The sequence below is a fragment of the Camelina sativa genome, chromosome 8 (genome assembly GCF_000633955.1).
Source record: "Camelina sativa cultivar DH55 chromosome 8, Cs, whole genome shotgun sequence".
Lineage (NCBI taxonomy): Eukaryota > Viridiplantae > Streptophyta > Magnoliopsida > Brassicales > Brassicaceae > Camelina > Camelina sativa.
Window position 1 is genome coordinate 4,414,944 of NC_025692.1, and position 15,017 is coordinate 4,429,960.

At 37.5% G+C, this 15,017-nt stretch overlaps 6 protein-coding genes across 8 annotated transcripts; 4 read left to right on the top strand and 2 right to left on the bottom strand.

The window, feature by feature from the left end:
- LOC104706115 (superoxide dismutase [Cu-Zn] 3) lies at window positions 3-1,672 on the top strand. The gene is made up of 7 exons (XM_010422248.2): window positions 3-143; window positions 252-353; window positions 719-814; window positions 901-932; window positions 1,058-1,133; window positions 1,314-1,367; window positions 1,480-1,672. Exons 1-7 carry the CDS (start codon window positions 47-49, stop codon window positions 1,518-1,520), a joined length of 498 nt encoding a protein of 165 aa, XP_010420550.1. The 5' UTR covers window positions 3-46; the 3' UTR covers window positions 1,521-1,672.
- On the bottom strand, window positions 1,594-3,518 carry LOC104706114 (eukaryotic translation initiation factor NCBP). Its single transcript, XM_010422247.2, has 6 exons — window positions 3,259-3,518; window positions 2,841-2,936; window positions 2,641-2,745; window positions 2,407-2,484; window positions 2,121-2,240; window positions 1,594-2,035 (listed from the first exon to the last, which is right to left on the bottom strand). Exons 1-6 carry the CDS (start codon window positions 3,394-3,396, stop codon window positions 1,904-1,906), a joined length of 669 nt encoding a protein of 222 aa, XP_010420549.1. The 5' UTR covers window positions 3,397-3,518; the 3' UTR covers window positions 1,594-1,903.
- On the top strand, window positions 3,755-6,516 carry LOC104706116 (5'-adenylylsulfate reductase-like 7). Of its 3 annotated transcripts, none has more exons than XM_010422251.2 (5): window positions 3,755-3,884; window positions 4,217-4,397; window positions 4,962-5,143; window positions 5,612-5,736; window positions 5,877-6,516. In XM_010422251.2, exons 2-5 carry the CDS (start codon window positions 4,236-4,238, stop codon window positions 6,275-6,277), a joined length of 870 nt encoding a protein of 289 aa, XP_010420553.1. In that variant the 5' UTR covers window positions 3,755-3,884; window positions 4,217-4,235; the 3' UTR covers window positions 6,278-6,516. The 3 variants fall into 3 exon arrangements, with proteins under 3 accessions (XP_010420553.1, XP_010420551.1, XP_010420554.1); XM_010422249.2 differs by having other exon boundaries at window positions 4,223-4,397; XM_010422252.2 differs by having other exon boundaries at window positions 3,755-3,880.
- On the bottom strand, window positions 8,080-10,562 carry LOC104706117. The gene is made up of 2 exons (XM_010422253.2): window positions 9,379-10,562; window positions 8,080-9,078 (listed from the first exon to the last, which is right to left on the bottom strand). The coding sequence occupies exons 1-2, from the start codon at window positions 10,322-10,324 to the stop codon at window positions 8,474-8,476; spliced, it is 1,551 nt and encodes a 516-aa protein (XP_010420555.1). The 5' UTR covers window positions 10,325-10,562; the 3' UTR covers window positions 8,080-8,473.
- LOC104706118 lies at window positions 10,998-12,817 on the top strand. Its single transcript, XM_010422254.2, has 2 exons — window positions 10,998-11,905; window positions 12,518-12,817. Exons 1-2 carry the CDS (start codon window positions 11,189-11,191, stop codon window positions 12,632-12,634), a joined length of 834 nt encoding a protein of 277 aa, XP_010420556.1. The 5' UTR covers window positions 10,998-11,188; the 3' UTR covers window positions 12,635-12,817.
- LOC104706119 (J domain-containing protein DDB_G0295729-like) lies at window positions 13,243-14,828 on the top strand. Its single transcript, XM_010422255.2, has 3 exons — window positions 13,243-13,642; window positions 13,849-13,917; window positions 14,025-14,828. Exons 1-3 carry the CDS (start codon window positions 13,316-13,318, stop codon window positions 14,652-14,654), a joined length of 1,026 nt encoding a protein of 341 aa, XP_010420557.1. The 5' UTR covers window positions 13,243-13,315; the 3' UTR covers window positions 14,655-14,828.

Below are 15,017 nucleotides of genomic sequence, written 5' to 3' on the forward strand. Positions count from 1 at the left end.
AATCCGATAGATTCATCAATCACATCAGTTCCCAAACACAGAAGCGATGATGGAAGCTCCTAGAGGCAATCTCAGAGCGGTGGCTCTTATCGCTGGCGATAGCAACGTCCGAGGATGTCTTCAGTTCATACAAGACATTTCCGGTGAGCTGTCTTTATCAGCGTGAAATTTTCTAATCGATGAGGATATGTTTTATTTCACTCAATTGAGTTTTTTTTTTTTGTCTGTGGTGGGTTTTGTGTGCTTTGCAGGGACTACTCATGTTACCGGGAAGATCTCAGGACTCTCTCCTGGCTTCCATGGATTTCATATTCACTCTTTTGGGGATACTACAAATGGCTGCATCTCTACTGGTAGTTGTTCGTCTCTATTGAAATTAGATGCTTCTGCTGTTGATTGTTTGTGTAGAATTGTGGTTCTGCTGAGTTCTACTTACAAGTTCTTAAGAATCTTTATCTGAAACTGAAAAGAGTAATCTTGCTTGATCTTGGTGTAACTGGATTGGTTTGGATCAGATTTAGTTTAGATTGACTCTTAGTGTTTCCAAATAATTAGCTCAAAGAACCATTTAGATAGCTCATAGCTGATAATAGAACCAGAAACCAAACCTTCATGTCTCTTTATAGTAATTTGCAGCTATAAATGCTTGCTTTTACTGGTGGTTTTACTCTTTGATATATATATATAGCTTAGTTCTCCTGGAAATGTTAACTTTCAGGACCTCACTTCAATCCATTAAATCGAGTTCACGGACCACCAAACGAGGAAGAGCGTCATGCAGGCGATTTGGGTAACATTCTTGCAGGATCAGACGGTATAATCTTTGTTCCTTTATTATCTTCATTGTTTTGTGCTCTCTGAACAATGATGCTAGTATGTTTGGATGAGACTTGTTTCCAGGTGTTGCTGAAATCTCAATCAAAGATAAAGAGGTAAAGGATTCCATTCTTCAACCATTTAATGTTGACAGTTAATAAACATATACATTTTTTCGGTTGGTTTTACAAGCCCCAACAGAAATTTACCATTTATCTCGACCTCTCTCTGAAATTCACAGATACCGCTTAGTGGGCAGTATTCTATACTCGGGAGGGCGGTTGTTGTACATACTGACCCTGATGACCTTGGGAAAGGTATGAACTTTTAGCCTTTAGTTATAACCCAATGTCAGTATATGCAAAGTGAGTTGTAGAAATTTAAGGGTAGAATCTCAAGACTGTAGTTTCATGTAGATTTCATCTAGTACTCATAGTTCATAATGCCCTTTCTCAATTTTAAAGAAGCATGATCTCTTTGTGATTGTTACTGTGCAGGAGGGCACAAGCTTAGCAAATCAACGGGAAACGCAGGCTCAAGAGTTGGATGCGGTATTGCTACGAAGCTAAGATTTTGGAAAAAAAATAGAGCAATGCCATTTTCTCTTATTTTCTGATCTATGGCGTGTGAAGTGTTTCACTCTAGGTTTTGATGTTGAACCAGGTATCATCGGACTTCAATCATCTGCGGAAGCCAAACTATAGCTGTTGAGATCAAACGACTATCCAGACCAGTGCTACTCAGTTGTTTTATCTATAGATGTACATTAAAGACTAAAGTACGAAGTGAAATTGTATATTGACAACTGTTTTTTTAAGACATGAGTCATAATGTAAACCAGTACTCGATCTCCAGATTTCTTTGAAAATGAATCCTTATAGTTTTGAACAGAAACCATTGAATCTAGAAACAATAAAACGACTGAACACCTACTGACACAGAAGCAGCCCGGATTTTTTTTCTGAAATTGTAAGCCTCCGGTACAGTATGGTATTGGATACAGGGTTCAATCCAGATATCTTCCCGGGTTGCAGAAGAGCTTCCCAAATCTTCTCCACATTACATGATACAACCACCCACTTCAAGTTTATCCTCTCAGCCATGTGTTTCTGTAGGAAGAGTTGTCGCGAAGAGAAGCATCATGGGGCTTGTATTCCATGACATATGCGTGAGGTAACTTCAAATGCCGCTTGATTGAGTCTCTCAAACCCATCACTGCCTGTTAACAGAAAAGATTGCACTATGTAAGTACCAAACAAAAGTAGCCCGAGAGTGACAGTTCTTTTTGCTAATAGTTCTCTCACCTTATGATCAGAAGCATTGCGATTCCATACACTAATGATGTCCTCATTGAAGCGGACACTCAGTACTGCCCCACAAATGTTATCAGCATCGTCAAGTTGGTCACCTACCAGCGCAAGAAGCTGAAGAAACAAGTAAATGGATGAGTATAAAACACATTCTCAGATACAGAAACCTGGACACTAAGTATGAGAGAAGGACAGTAAAGAACATTCACAAAAAGATTCCTTTTGAATGAAGTAGAAGGGTGTCAACACTCAAAAGAAGTGCCCAAGAAAATAAACTCACCAGATCCTCCCAGAAACGAGCAGATACAACTTTTGAGAAACGTATTATCCACTTTCCTCCATTGCAGTTTGCACCATCCTGAAGGAGATGAATTAAGATAGTTCAGTTGGTTTGTTGTAGGAGATACAACTTTCAAGAAACCTTTGTCATGTACATGGTTTTCTTTTTACTGTTGATCCACATATGAACAAACACAAAGACCATACGAAAAACCAAGCAAATGGAAACACCTACCTCCCACAAGGGGCGAATCCCATCCTTAAAGAAGTGAAGATCTGTTGGACTAGGCAAGAGAGAAGACCGAGCAAGGTGACAGTAGCAGGCCCAAAACCCTTCAACCTAGGTTAACCAAAGCCAAATCTCATAAATAAACAGTATAATAAAATTGTGAACCGCTTCAAGAATGGACTTCCATAAGTATAATATGAGCTTACCGTGCTGAAGTCCACAATCTTCTTTATGTTATCCTCATAAGAAGTCTGGTTCCGAACCCCAGGTGTGCGACGGGTGTACCATATTGCATACTTGTACTGCACATTCCCAAAATATATAAACGTATAGAACCACTGAGGATCACATTTCCTCTAAATCAATCTGACTCTAGCTAAAATATGAAAATCCGATTAGAGTAGAAGAATCCTACATAACATTTGAGCTAAAACACATCTAAACAAAAGTCGCGAAACCTAATCTGAAAACACAAAAGCTCCAACAAACATAGATTTTTAGAATCCGAATCATCCACTACTACTACCCCAGCTCCCAAATCTTAGACGCACGAGGATCAAAGTTTCAGCTAATATCAGATTCAAATTGGGAAAACAATCGATACTAAGGATTTAGATCACAAACCCGTAGAGGATGGAGACCATCCTTGAGCTCACGAGAGCGGCGTTCTTCGGAAACAGAGTCGGTAACATAGTGAGACTTAATGGTGTCCATGTTCCCAGAGTCCCTGATCTCCTCGTCCCTCCTATCAGCAACCTCCATTATTTTTTTTTTCTTGATTTGAAGGAGCTTTTCACGCGTTCGTTCGTGCTTCAAAGCCCTAAAAAAATCTAATCAGGAAGAGAGAGGAGAAGAGAAGTAAGAAACAACAACTCTCTTTTTTTCTACTTCTCCGTCAAATACAACAACAATAAAGGTCAAATCCTAAAGAAAATGCTAACTAATGGGCCTTATTGGGGCTAACTAATGGGTCTTATTAATGGGCCTTTAATTTTCCCAGTCTTCCTTTTTTTTTAGAGTAACAGACAGAGTCGTTGGTTTTTATTACATAAACTAATCATCAAACAGGAAGGACATATGTATGTTTTTTAGAACACATGCACCTATCACACGGCAAGATAAGTGGTGTAATAAGTGGAGAAAAAGAAAAAAAAAAAAAAAAAAAAANGGAAGGTGACGACGACTGAGAGATTTGTCAAAAGAAGAAGAAATTAAAAAAAGAATCGATCTTTGGCGTTCTCCATCTGTATGTATGTTTCTGCAAAAACAAGTGACAATAAATACTTTTTTTTTTTGCTTTTTGTGATAGTATCCAATGGATCTGAGACTTTCCCCAAATTTTATTATATCTTTGAGAAATCTGTAATTTTCTCTTTTAAAAGTTTTTTTGTTTTTTTTATGCTCTCATTTTGCTCAATCTAAAGAGCTCCCCTTTTGGTTTGATCTCGTAGCTTTTCTCCTCCAATTTCAATCTGATTACACCTTTGATTTTGTGAATTGTTAAAAAAAAAAAAGTTTCTTGTGTGGGTTCTCTTAGGGAATTTGGGAATATTTTTTGTTGATCTGTATCTTTTGGCCGTAGATTTAGGTTTTCTGATTTGATGAATTTGTGGGTCTCCGTATTCCTCTTCTCTGCGGTAGCTGGATTATGCGTACCTTCTGGATTCGCTTACGTTGACGTTTGCGATCACGAATTCGTTGTGTTCCGATCCGGCATCGAGCAGAAATGTCCTCGCTCTCTCTATCCGAGCCCTCCTATCGAGGTACCTGTAAAAAGTTCTATCATTTGTTAGACAATGAGTATTGATTGATACATTCGATTGGATGTGGGGTGCTTTGCGAAGAACAACTTGTTGGGATCTCATCTCATCTAATTTTAATGGATAGAGAGAGGCTTTTACTCTTTACTATAATAGGTTAGCTGGTAGAAATTGAAATATGCTGTCAGGAAATGTTAGTTCATGGCATGATGAAATAATCTACTTAAATGGGTTAGATTGCTTAGAAAGGATAAGTCTATATAACTATGATGTATTTGTGACCTATCATGATCATACTTTGTTGTTTCTTAGAGATATTTAGGGTCTCTTTTATCTCAAGACTGCAATATAGGTAAAGTTCTTTAATGCCTGCCTTTATTTGTGTCAGTACTGGTCTTTCTACCAACAGAACTTCATCATGTAATATCTGCACATTCTTTAGTCAGTTGCAGCAAATATGATATAGCATAACTAATATATGTGTGATTCTATATAGGGTTTGGACTTGGATCTGTGCTTGCTTTTGTAATTCAAGAAGTATCAAAACTTGTGTTCTTACTAATGCAGGTAGATGGAGACCTGCTAGACAGACTCATGGATGCAAACCATAGAAATGCCTATACATCCATACTATTTTATACCAAACGGTGCCAGTTTTCACGTGCAGTACGCCCGAAATTTGATGTTCTGAGTTCAATGTTTCCTCACATAAAGCACCTGGTTGTTGAGCAATCTCAGGCTTTACCATCGTAAGAATTTTCTTCGGCTATATAACATGTGTATAATTCCATTTGCATCTTATCAGACATATTGAGGCCTTGAATCACTTACGATAAGAAACTTGGGTGTTGATATCTTACTTGCAGAAGAAACAAATTATTTTTAGTTGCTTATCAGATTTTTTAGTACGTGTCTGTATTAATCATTCAGTGTTTTACACTACTTGGTAAAGTTTTCGTCTTAGTGAGTTAGTTTTACCAACACATGACAAATAAGGTAACAGAAAATGAATGACGCTTTGCATAAATTAGGTTATTTGGGTGATCATCAAATGTAAATTAGTTAGTTTGTTTTGCTAACCTTCTTGGCCTTATGAAGTTGTTTCATGACTCATGAGTAGCTCATTCTCCAAAATACTAAATGTGTTTATCCGTTCTTTTTTATTTGGCATCTTCTTTGGTCCATGTTAATTGATCTCATGATTTTCACTATTGCAGTGTCTTTTCTAGATATGGTATTCATAGCTTGCCGTCAATCCTGATGGTGAATCAAACAGTGAAGGTGCGATACCATGGTCAAAAGGATCTTGAACCCCTGATTCAGTTTTACAAGGAAACAACAGGTGAGAGACTGCGTCGCTGTTTATACTTTCTTCTCGTATTTTCTGCTGTATCCCTTGAAGAACTATGAATGCCTGGGAATCATTTAGTCTAGCTTTTGTTTTAACAAGCTCTGCTTGGTGTATCTCTGTGGATTTTTCAGGTCTTAAACCTGTCCAGTATGTTGATGAAGGTGAACCAACAAGCTTGGAAACCGATGGTAACCTGATCACATGGCTACTCAACGGGTCATCCGTCAAAGAAATAGCAGAAAGAGATCCATATATGGTACTTACATTGATGTTTCTGTCTTTGAAACTGGCAATTTTGATCTTCCCCATCATGGGAACACGCTTGAAAACATTATGGGCAATGTATGTTCCGCATCTGAGCTTGGGAATACTTGGGGAGACTAGCCAGTTGTTTGGCCGTGCCCTGCACATGATAGACGTGAGGAGGCTATGGATGAAACTGAGACTCACCAAAACAAGAAACTTTCAAGAAAGGGCAAAGAACGCACTTGCATCAGTTTCGCTAGGGAAATCTTCATCACAATCAGCCTAAAAGGGTGATTTCAGAAATACTTCATTGTCGATGAGTTTAGTTTAGATTACTTTACTTTCTGTGAGAGTTCCTTGACTGACATGTTTCTGTAACTTTGGAGTTCCTTTGTCTGTCTCTGTATGTAAATCATGTTTTGCTTCTTTTGTGAATATTTGTCTTCCTTTTTTGAATATTCTTGTTCTGGGTCTACTTCGTTTTGCATACATTTTGTCGTATAATGATTATCAGGTTTGGTGTAATTGGTGGTAGAGGTGGACACTTGGGTCGTATAAGTGAAAGAAACTTGTCCGACTAGTGGATCACTCTGGTTCACATGTTGAAGTTTCGTTTTCATGTCGTTTTAGCGTATGTGTATGACAGTTGAATCTTTCTATTTAGATATTTTCAGTTTCAACTTAGGAATCCTGAGTTAGTTGAGAAGCTTATACAGATATGATTCTTTAGTTTATTACGAATTTTGCCCCAAAAAAAAAGAAGTTTATTACGAATTTAGATGGTTTAAGATTAAGCTTAATTTCATATGTAAACTGACTTAAGAAAGCACAATATCAAAGAAAGCAATCTTCGAAGTTTATAAAGTAGGGAACAAAGTAGAACAAAGTAGAACAAAGAAGTGAAAGAAAAAAAAGTATAACAAATGTTAATATGTTATGAACGGTTGTTTGAGTCTTTTTATTTGCAATTTGATTTTGTAATGACTTTGTTTCCAGAAGTTACAAAATCAAGCAAAATATAAATTTTTGAATTACCAACTTTTTTCTACCATTTATTGATTGACTTGGTTTTTGTAGAAATTTTTTTTACTAATAATATAATTCTTCCATATCTTATGTTATCATTCGTGTTAAAGGGATCATATCAGGATGATGGAAAATTTATAATAATAAGAAAATTAAATGATTCAAGGTGTTCTTTAACGACTTCTGCATATGTTACACTTGTTAAATGAAAAATTCGTTGCTTTTGCCATGAATAATTCACTAGTAATTGCGAGCAAGCAACCTCCACTAGTATCTTTTTTATCATTTTCCTCCCTAGAAAAGGACTTTATACTTGTGACTTGTATAACACATCATCTTCTATTTTTCTTCGATCTTTTCGTTTTTTGGTTAATTTACAATAGTTTGGTACTTTACTTAAATGTAAGAAACAAACACTTAAAAATATATGTAAAACATTCATCTGTTGGTACCAAGTTTATGCTTCAAGTCTTCTTCCTCTCTATCTAGAAACTTCAATAAAAGTTATCAACACCAATAACTTTGTATTGTTTTATTAGAAATTTAAATACTCCCCTAAGTAGACGTCCAACGTCTTAATCCATAATCTTGAAAACTCAAAACTGCCCATTCAGTTTTCATTTGTACAACCTAGTACGAAATGTTCTTCATAATCATCATCTAACTAAATCATGATTTCATTTCTTATTACCAAAATATTATAGTGTCCAAAATCAAATAGCGTGTCAAACAATGGTTATAGGAAAATAAAATATCAAAGGAGAGAAGGGACCTTGTCGAAAATGAAGACAATCGATACTTGTTAACGTGGGGTCCTTACTAAAATGGCAACATCTTCTTTTGTCACTTCATCCGTAGATAAGCTCTATATGACTTATCTCGCCGTCCTAGAGAAATACTTTAGCTTTATATTTCCACAGTTTCACCAATATATAATTATTATAAGATTATTTATTTACTATTTTTTTTGATAAGAATGAAATTATGAAATTCTCCTTCTTATCCTCCGATACACTGTTTTATAAGACTAGAGCCATCAGCATATCACTGATTCATCAACTCTATTTCCCAAGTAACACATATGTCATTTCTACAATTCATAAACAATGCATAAAAGAACTACAATGACTGTTCTCTGTTTATATACCAATGTTTTCGGTCCTTTGCACGTGTTTTTCATGTGCTTATCAATACTCCCCCTTTTGAAAACAGTTTGTCTTCAAGCTGTGGAAAAAAAAGAAACCTAATGAACTATGTGTAGTATCATCATCATCATATCGCCATTTCCCAGCTCTTTCTCCACAACTTCTTGCTAAAAGATGTCAAAATATGTTGTCTTGCAAGGTTTTACTATAGGCAGATGTTTCTCTGTTCGAAACGTTTCACTAGTTTGTATTTTGAACTTAAAACCACCATTTCTTGCAAAATTTTCTCCTCCATAATCCTGAACAGCCCTTCAAATCTGCTCCAATGCTCTTTGAATGATAGAATCATGCTTGATCATCATGTAGACGGGCTGCTGCGGATTTGTTGGGGTGATTGACAGAGTCAACAACATAGATGCAAAAGTTGCAGGTTGAATGACTTGCCCAATCTGAGACCACCACACATCAATCTGTTGTTCGATTTGGAACTTGTAAACAATGACGAGTCCATGCTCTTTGTTCTGTCCCTTGTCTCTCCAACGATGCCACAAAGAAAAATACCCTCTCTTGTCAACAGTTGCAGCAGAGCAGGTGCCATATGTAACATCACTTCCACGTGAATTCTTGTCAATTATCAAGACTGCTTGTAGTTCCTTAGATTTCCATTTGTGCTTTACATCGGTCTCACCAAAAATAAGCTGTGCTAATATACTTAGATTCACTTTGGCAAATGTACTATCCACACGCTGTTCCATTCTATAAAGCATCCATGCAACCGCTACGGTTTCAATTCTCATCTTGTAGGTAATCTGTTGCAGCAACACAATATCACTAATAGATAGTCCCTGCAAGCCCTGCAAGCCGTCTCTTGTTCCTTTCGCATCTGCAACTATATCTAGAAACAATAGTTGTTCTGGTGCTGAATTTTGTGCCTCCAAACTGTTCTTGAACTTGAACATCCATGACTTAGGAAACTTGCTCATCTTCTTATGTTGCAGTAAGTTGTACCCTCTAAGAGATATTTGATCGAACACTTGGTAGCCATAAGGGTCCATCTCGCTACCATACACAATCTGAAACTGAGCCGCAACATTTCCATCAAAGAACAAGCTCAAATCCGTGTTTGTTAACCTCACCTCAACTTCTTGACTCTTTGGCGATTCTTCAGTAAAGATCCATGCTACTTCATTAAGAGCTTCAAAGANTAGTTGTTCTGGTGCTGAATTTTGTGCCTCCAAACTGTTCTTGAACTTGAACATCCATGACTTAGGAAACTTGCTCATCTTCTTATGTTGCAGTAAGTTGTACCCTCTAAGAGATATTTGATCGAACACTTGGTAGCCATAAGGGTCCATCTCGCTACCATACACAATCTGAAACTGAGCCGCAACATTTCCATCAAAGAACAAGCTCAAATTCGTGTTTGTTAACCTCACCTCAACTTCTTGACTCTTTGGCGATTCTTCAGTAAAGATCCATGCTACTCCATTAAGAGCTTCAAAGATTGGATTCTCAAAGTGCTTTTCCCCAAGTTTTCTATTTGCCAAAACTAAATCCATTCCAGAAAATCCTAACTGAAGAACACTACGGCTAGGTTCCAAGTCAGAGATCAATACCTGATGTTGTGTGTTGAATTGATTCTGGACCAACGATTCTTTGTGAAAAATTGCTTCTTCACTGTGAATTGTAACTTTTTCTGCAGCAGAAGTTGCTATTGATACACATTCATTGGAAACAGCCAAACCAAATGTTTCTTGAATGGCTTTCTTCTCCTGACGCGAGCCTTCCTCACTGTGAATCATATCAGCCACCACAAATTCTGGTTCAACACTCCTGTCAGCCTCTAGATCGTCTCTTTGCTTCTTGATGAATTGTTGTATCTTACGTTCGTTCTCAAGCATCATCCTCATTTTTTCAGGATCGTCTCTTTTTCCAAAACCCAGTACCAAAACATCTTTCAAGTCTTCCCAGCTTTGGAAAGGCATAAACGATTGTCGCCATTGAACATGAGCGTCGGCTTCACCTTCGAGAAGACTATGTGCAAGATTCAGTTTCTCATCCGCCGTGAAATTCTCTTGAACAAAGAAATCCTCCAGCCATGAAATCCATGGTCGTAGTTCACCGGCAACACCATCGAAGATGGGAAATCCCTCAAGACACATTGTGACTAAAATCCCCAAATTTCTTGAAACCCTAACTTTCTTCAGCGTTTGATTCGATCCGTGTTCACAAGCGCACCATTTGATAAGAATGAAACTATGAAACTCTCCTTCTTATCCTCCGATACACTGTTTTACAAGACTAGAGCCACCGGCACATCACCGATTCATCAACTCTATCTCCCAAGCAACATATATGTCACTTCTACAATTCACAAACAATGCATAAAAGAACTACAATGATTGTTCTGTGTTTATATACCAATGTCTTCGGTCCTTTGCACGTGCTTCTTATCTGCTTATCACTTTACAAGTTATTAAACAAAGTCAATGTTTGTTGACTTCTCAATATATATATACCAATCATAATTTAATATTTTGATCATGGTTAATTTACGTTTAAATTAATAAATACAATTATTTAAAAAAATTCGGCAAACTATGTGAGTTGATCTCCACAAATAATTAGTCAAAGAAATAATTATTTGATTTCTTTGAATAATTCCATCGACTCATTATCATTTTTTAATCACTAATCGCCGACAACCAAAAAATCACTAATTATGTCAACCTCAGCTAATTAAACAGTGAATACACTACATGCGTCAATCTTGCTTGTACCCACTCCCATTTAAGAGTCTGCCTTTCCCGTATCTTCTTCTTCTTCTATGATCATATCTATTTAAGGATCTAGAAACCACCTCACAACGACGCGAGAGAGGTCTCTCCTCAAAATTCCCAAAACTCAATTAGTTCCAATAATTGAAAGAAAAAAAAAATACTCTCACCCAAGCAAGACTTCTCAAAAAGCCTCTCTTTTTCTAAAACCCTAATCTGGAGAACATTTCAATCAACAACTCGGAGGAAATGGATCTAGAAGAGTGGGAATTACTCCCTAGAAACAACTACAAGGGTCTTAATCTTGATATTGATCTCGATCATGACGAGGATCATGAGGCCAAGAAGATGATGAGAAACACCGAGAAAAGCTTCGACAATGATTACTACATCTGCCCGATACAAGATCCCGTCGGGAAAACAGAGCTTCTTCATGAGAGATCTAGCGTGGTCCCCACACAACTCCTCCAAATTCCCATAACTTGGGAACCTTTATCCCCAGTGGACGACAAAGATCACAAGAAGAAGTACCCGGATTTCTCGGAGCCCGACCCGGAACTTTTGACGGAGTCTCTTCCGTCGCCGAGAATAACCTTCAAGAAAATGAAGGAAACCGAATTTGCCGACATGAAACTAGACTCACCACCAGCGAGGTTCACGAGTCCCCTGCCTCAGAACGATGAGAAACATTCCGAGTCAGGAGGGGAGTACTATGATGAGATCATGGGATCAGAGGTTAAAGAAAGTAGTGACTTGAGCAGCAAGAAAGAAGTTGATTGGGACGAAGGTAAAAATATGAATCTGTGGAAGAAGGGTCTCAACGGAATTGGAGCTATATGTTCATTTGGTGTTGCAGCAGCTGCTGCCACCATCTGTGTCTTCTTCCTTGGACACAACAGTAGCATCCAAGGTTATCGCAACAAGAACCAGATCCTCAGGTTCCAGATTTACTCTGATGATAATAAGGTAACTTCTTACAGTTATGATTCATATTTCTAAGTCGAAGTGTTTTAAAAAATTATCTAGATTGACATTGCTGTGTTTAGTGTTTATAATATAAAAGATTTAGGAGCTTTGATAATGAACTACAATCCGATTAATCCTTATTCACACAAAAAAAAAAGAAGTGATATGAGATTCTTGATCTATTTTGAACAATGAAAACTATACCAATGGTGATTAAGTTTAGCAAACTTCTTTTAATTTAGTGGCGAATTATGTTTTAAAAGTTAGATCTCAGCTCTATGCAAATTATTTACGTGTTTGGTTGGATGGGCTGTTGATTAGAGAAGTTTTGTTTGTGTCTTTGATATATACCGAAAGTGATAAGGATGCGTTTGGCGGTGTGGCCTATTACGTGTCTAAGGGAACAATCAATTATTGTATCTAGAGACAATTCTTATTTTTCTTTTCTTTCTTTCTACGTTTTGTGTTTATCTTTTCTTTTGCGTCACCCTCATACTTAGAAGTATGAGCCAAAACACGTTTATAATTAATAACGTCATTGTTCCTTACATTTACTTTACAAGTTATCATTATTTGAAGTTAATACATATGTATACATAATTTTTATGGCAGCGAATGAACGAAGTAGTGAAGCATGCAACAAAGCTAAATGAAGCAATCTCTGTGATGAAAGGTCTTCCGGTTGCAAGAGCTCAGATTTCTTTTGGAGGATACTACGATGCACTATAAATCATAGCCAACCCGTTTTGAATAACTAAATCAGTACACCAGATCCAATGTCTTCTGCTTAAAAAAATCAACGGGGTTTATAGCTTATATATTTATAAACTTAGGAACTTTAATAAAATTATGTTTGTAAATTTTATATTCTTTGTAATAAAACGAATGCATACGACTAGGCCTACATTACTACATCAAGTTACCGTTAAACCGTGAACGATACAGTATATACAAGACGAAAACAACAAGATAAAATACATAAGAAAAATATAGAGTAAATTTAATTTAATGTTTGCAATGATAATAAAGTCTAAACTGATTAATTTTTTGTTAGTGATTTTGTTCAGTGATTCAAATCCGCATAATGCAACAACACGTATCATGTGGGTTTGAACATTATTAGTCTTTGGGTTGAGTAAAACAAATAAATTTGTGAGTAATGTATAAATTAAGCATTTAGTTCCTTGGGGGTTTGCAAATGCATACAAGCTATATCAACAAAAAAAAAAAGATCAAGCCCAATATCTAAAGGCCCATTAATAAGGATGACCCAAAAAAAAAGGAGTAAGATCCGATAATCTGACCCGCCAGCAATATTTAACGGCCCTCCGTCAAAGCCGTTGACAAACAGACCTGTGTGGCTGTGAGCCTGTGACTGGTCAGTGTGGGAAGAACGAACTCAAGAAGATAATGCAGACTCAGCTTTTGGTTGGACCCATCCCACTCAAGGGCTGCCGTCGATTATCTTCCTCCTTCTCCGGCGATCTCCTCCCTCCGTATTCTAATCATTTATGCCGAGACCTACAACACCACCGTCGAAGGCACCGCGACGGTAGATCTCGCTCTCACCGTAATCGCTCGAAAACCACAATTACTTCTGCCGCGTATTCTTCTTCTTCTTCTTCTTCGTCTTCGGCTTCTAATACCGGCGGACAAAACCACTATGCTGTTTTGGGGGTCGCTCGTAACGCCACACAAGTTGATATCAAGAAAGCTTATCGCCTGCTCGCTCGAAAGGTAAATTACGTTTTCTTTTGCGTCGTCGCTTCCAAGAAAGCACCCATTTTGCAACGTTGTTTTGATTGATTTTTGATGGAAATTGAAAAAGTTAAGATCTTTGTGTTTGTATGAGAATCATCTAGAGAGTTATGTATGCACTTGGTTTACTCAGCTTTGTTTGGGTTATGTTTTGTGACTGTATACTTCTTGTGTTGCAATTGTAGTATCATCCTGATGTGAATAAGGACTCTAGAGCCGGAGAGCTATTCAAGACCATTCGTTGTTCCTACGAAGTCGGTATTTGAGATTTGCTAAATTCACAAGTTTTTGAGTTCTTCTTGGGATCCAATGTAACATCACCTGACAGAGTCTTTATTTTACGTTTTGTTGTTTGCAAAAGGTACTATCTAATGAAGCTGCAAGGACTCAGTACGACCGAGCACTTAAAGTTGAAGAGAATGCAAGGTTCCATAGAGTGCAAAGGCAAAACTACACCCCTGAGGTTGAAGATGCCGTGAAGTATTACTACAGCTGGGTTGAGAAAAGACAAAGATCCAGACACGAGAGATTCCACGGACACTATTCTACTTATCCAAACTCACATTTCTACGCCGAGACAGAGCCACTAGAAGACGAAGAAGAAGAAGTAGGAAGAGCACAAGATCAGCGAGACGCCTTTGTCGAATCTCTAAAATCCACCTTCTTATCGATGTTTCTTCTATACTCGCTCGGCTGCCTAGCGTCTCTCACATTTAGCACGTTCACGGCTTTGCTCGACAAGGAACTCGACATGGGTTACAAAGTGGGTTTCATGATCGCATGGATACTAGGTGGAAAAGGCGGCATCCTTCTCACTCTGTGTCTAACATTCGCAAGCTGGCTGTGTGGGAAAGCAAGCAGCAGCGTTGTGGTTCTTGTGGTAGTGGCGATGTGGGTTGGCTCCAATTTAGCTAGACATGCTCCTCTTCCACAAGGAGCTCTTCTCACCCTCCTCTACATGTCAATCAAGCTTCAAGTCGACTCAACCTGAATTCTTATTCTCCCTCAGCTTCTTCACTACGTCAGTATAATCTCAATGTTTTAGGTTGTAAATAGCTAAAATCACATGTTCTCAATTCCAATAATCCCTTGAGATAAGATGTGTTCAAGATTGAATAGTAAAAGAGGAGGAATTGCTTGAAAAAGTTACAAAAAACTCCAATTTCATTTGTTTCCAAAAGATTACAAATCAATTAATCAATCAAAGTTACAAAATTCATGAGAAGGATTCATTATTAACTCGTCTTCTGGACAAAGAAGAGAGACCCAAAAAGATGAAATCTTTTAGTGTATTCATTGATCATCATCGTCTTCATTGAGTACTCTCTTTAATCTCCTTAAGATTCCTCCAAAG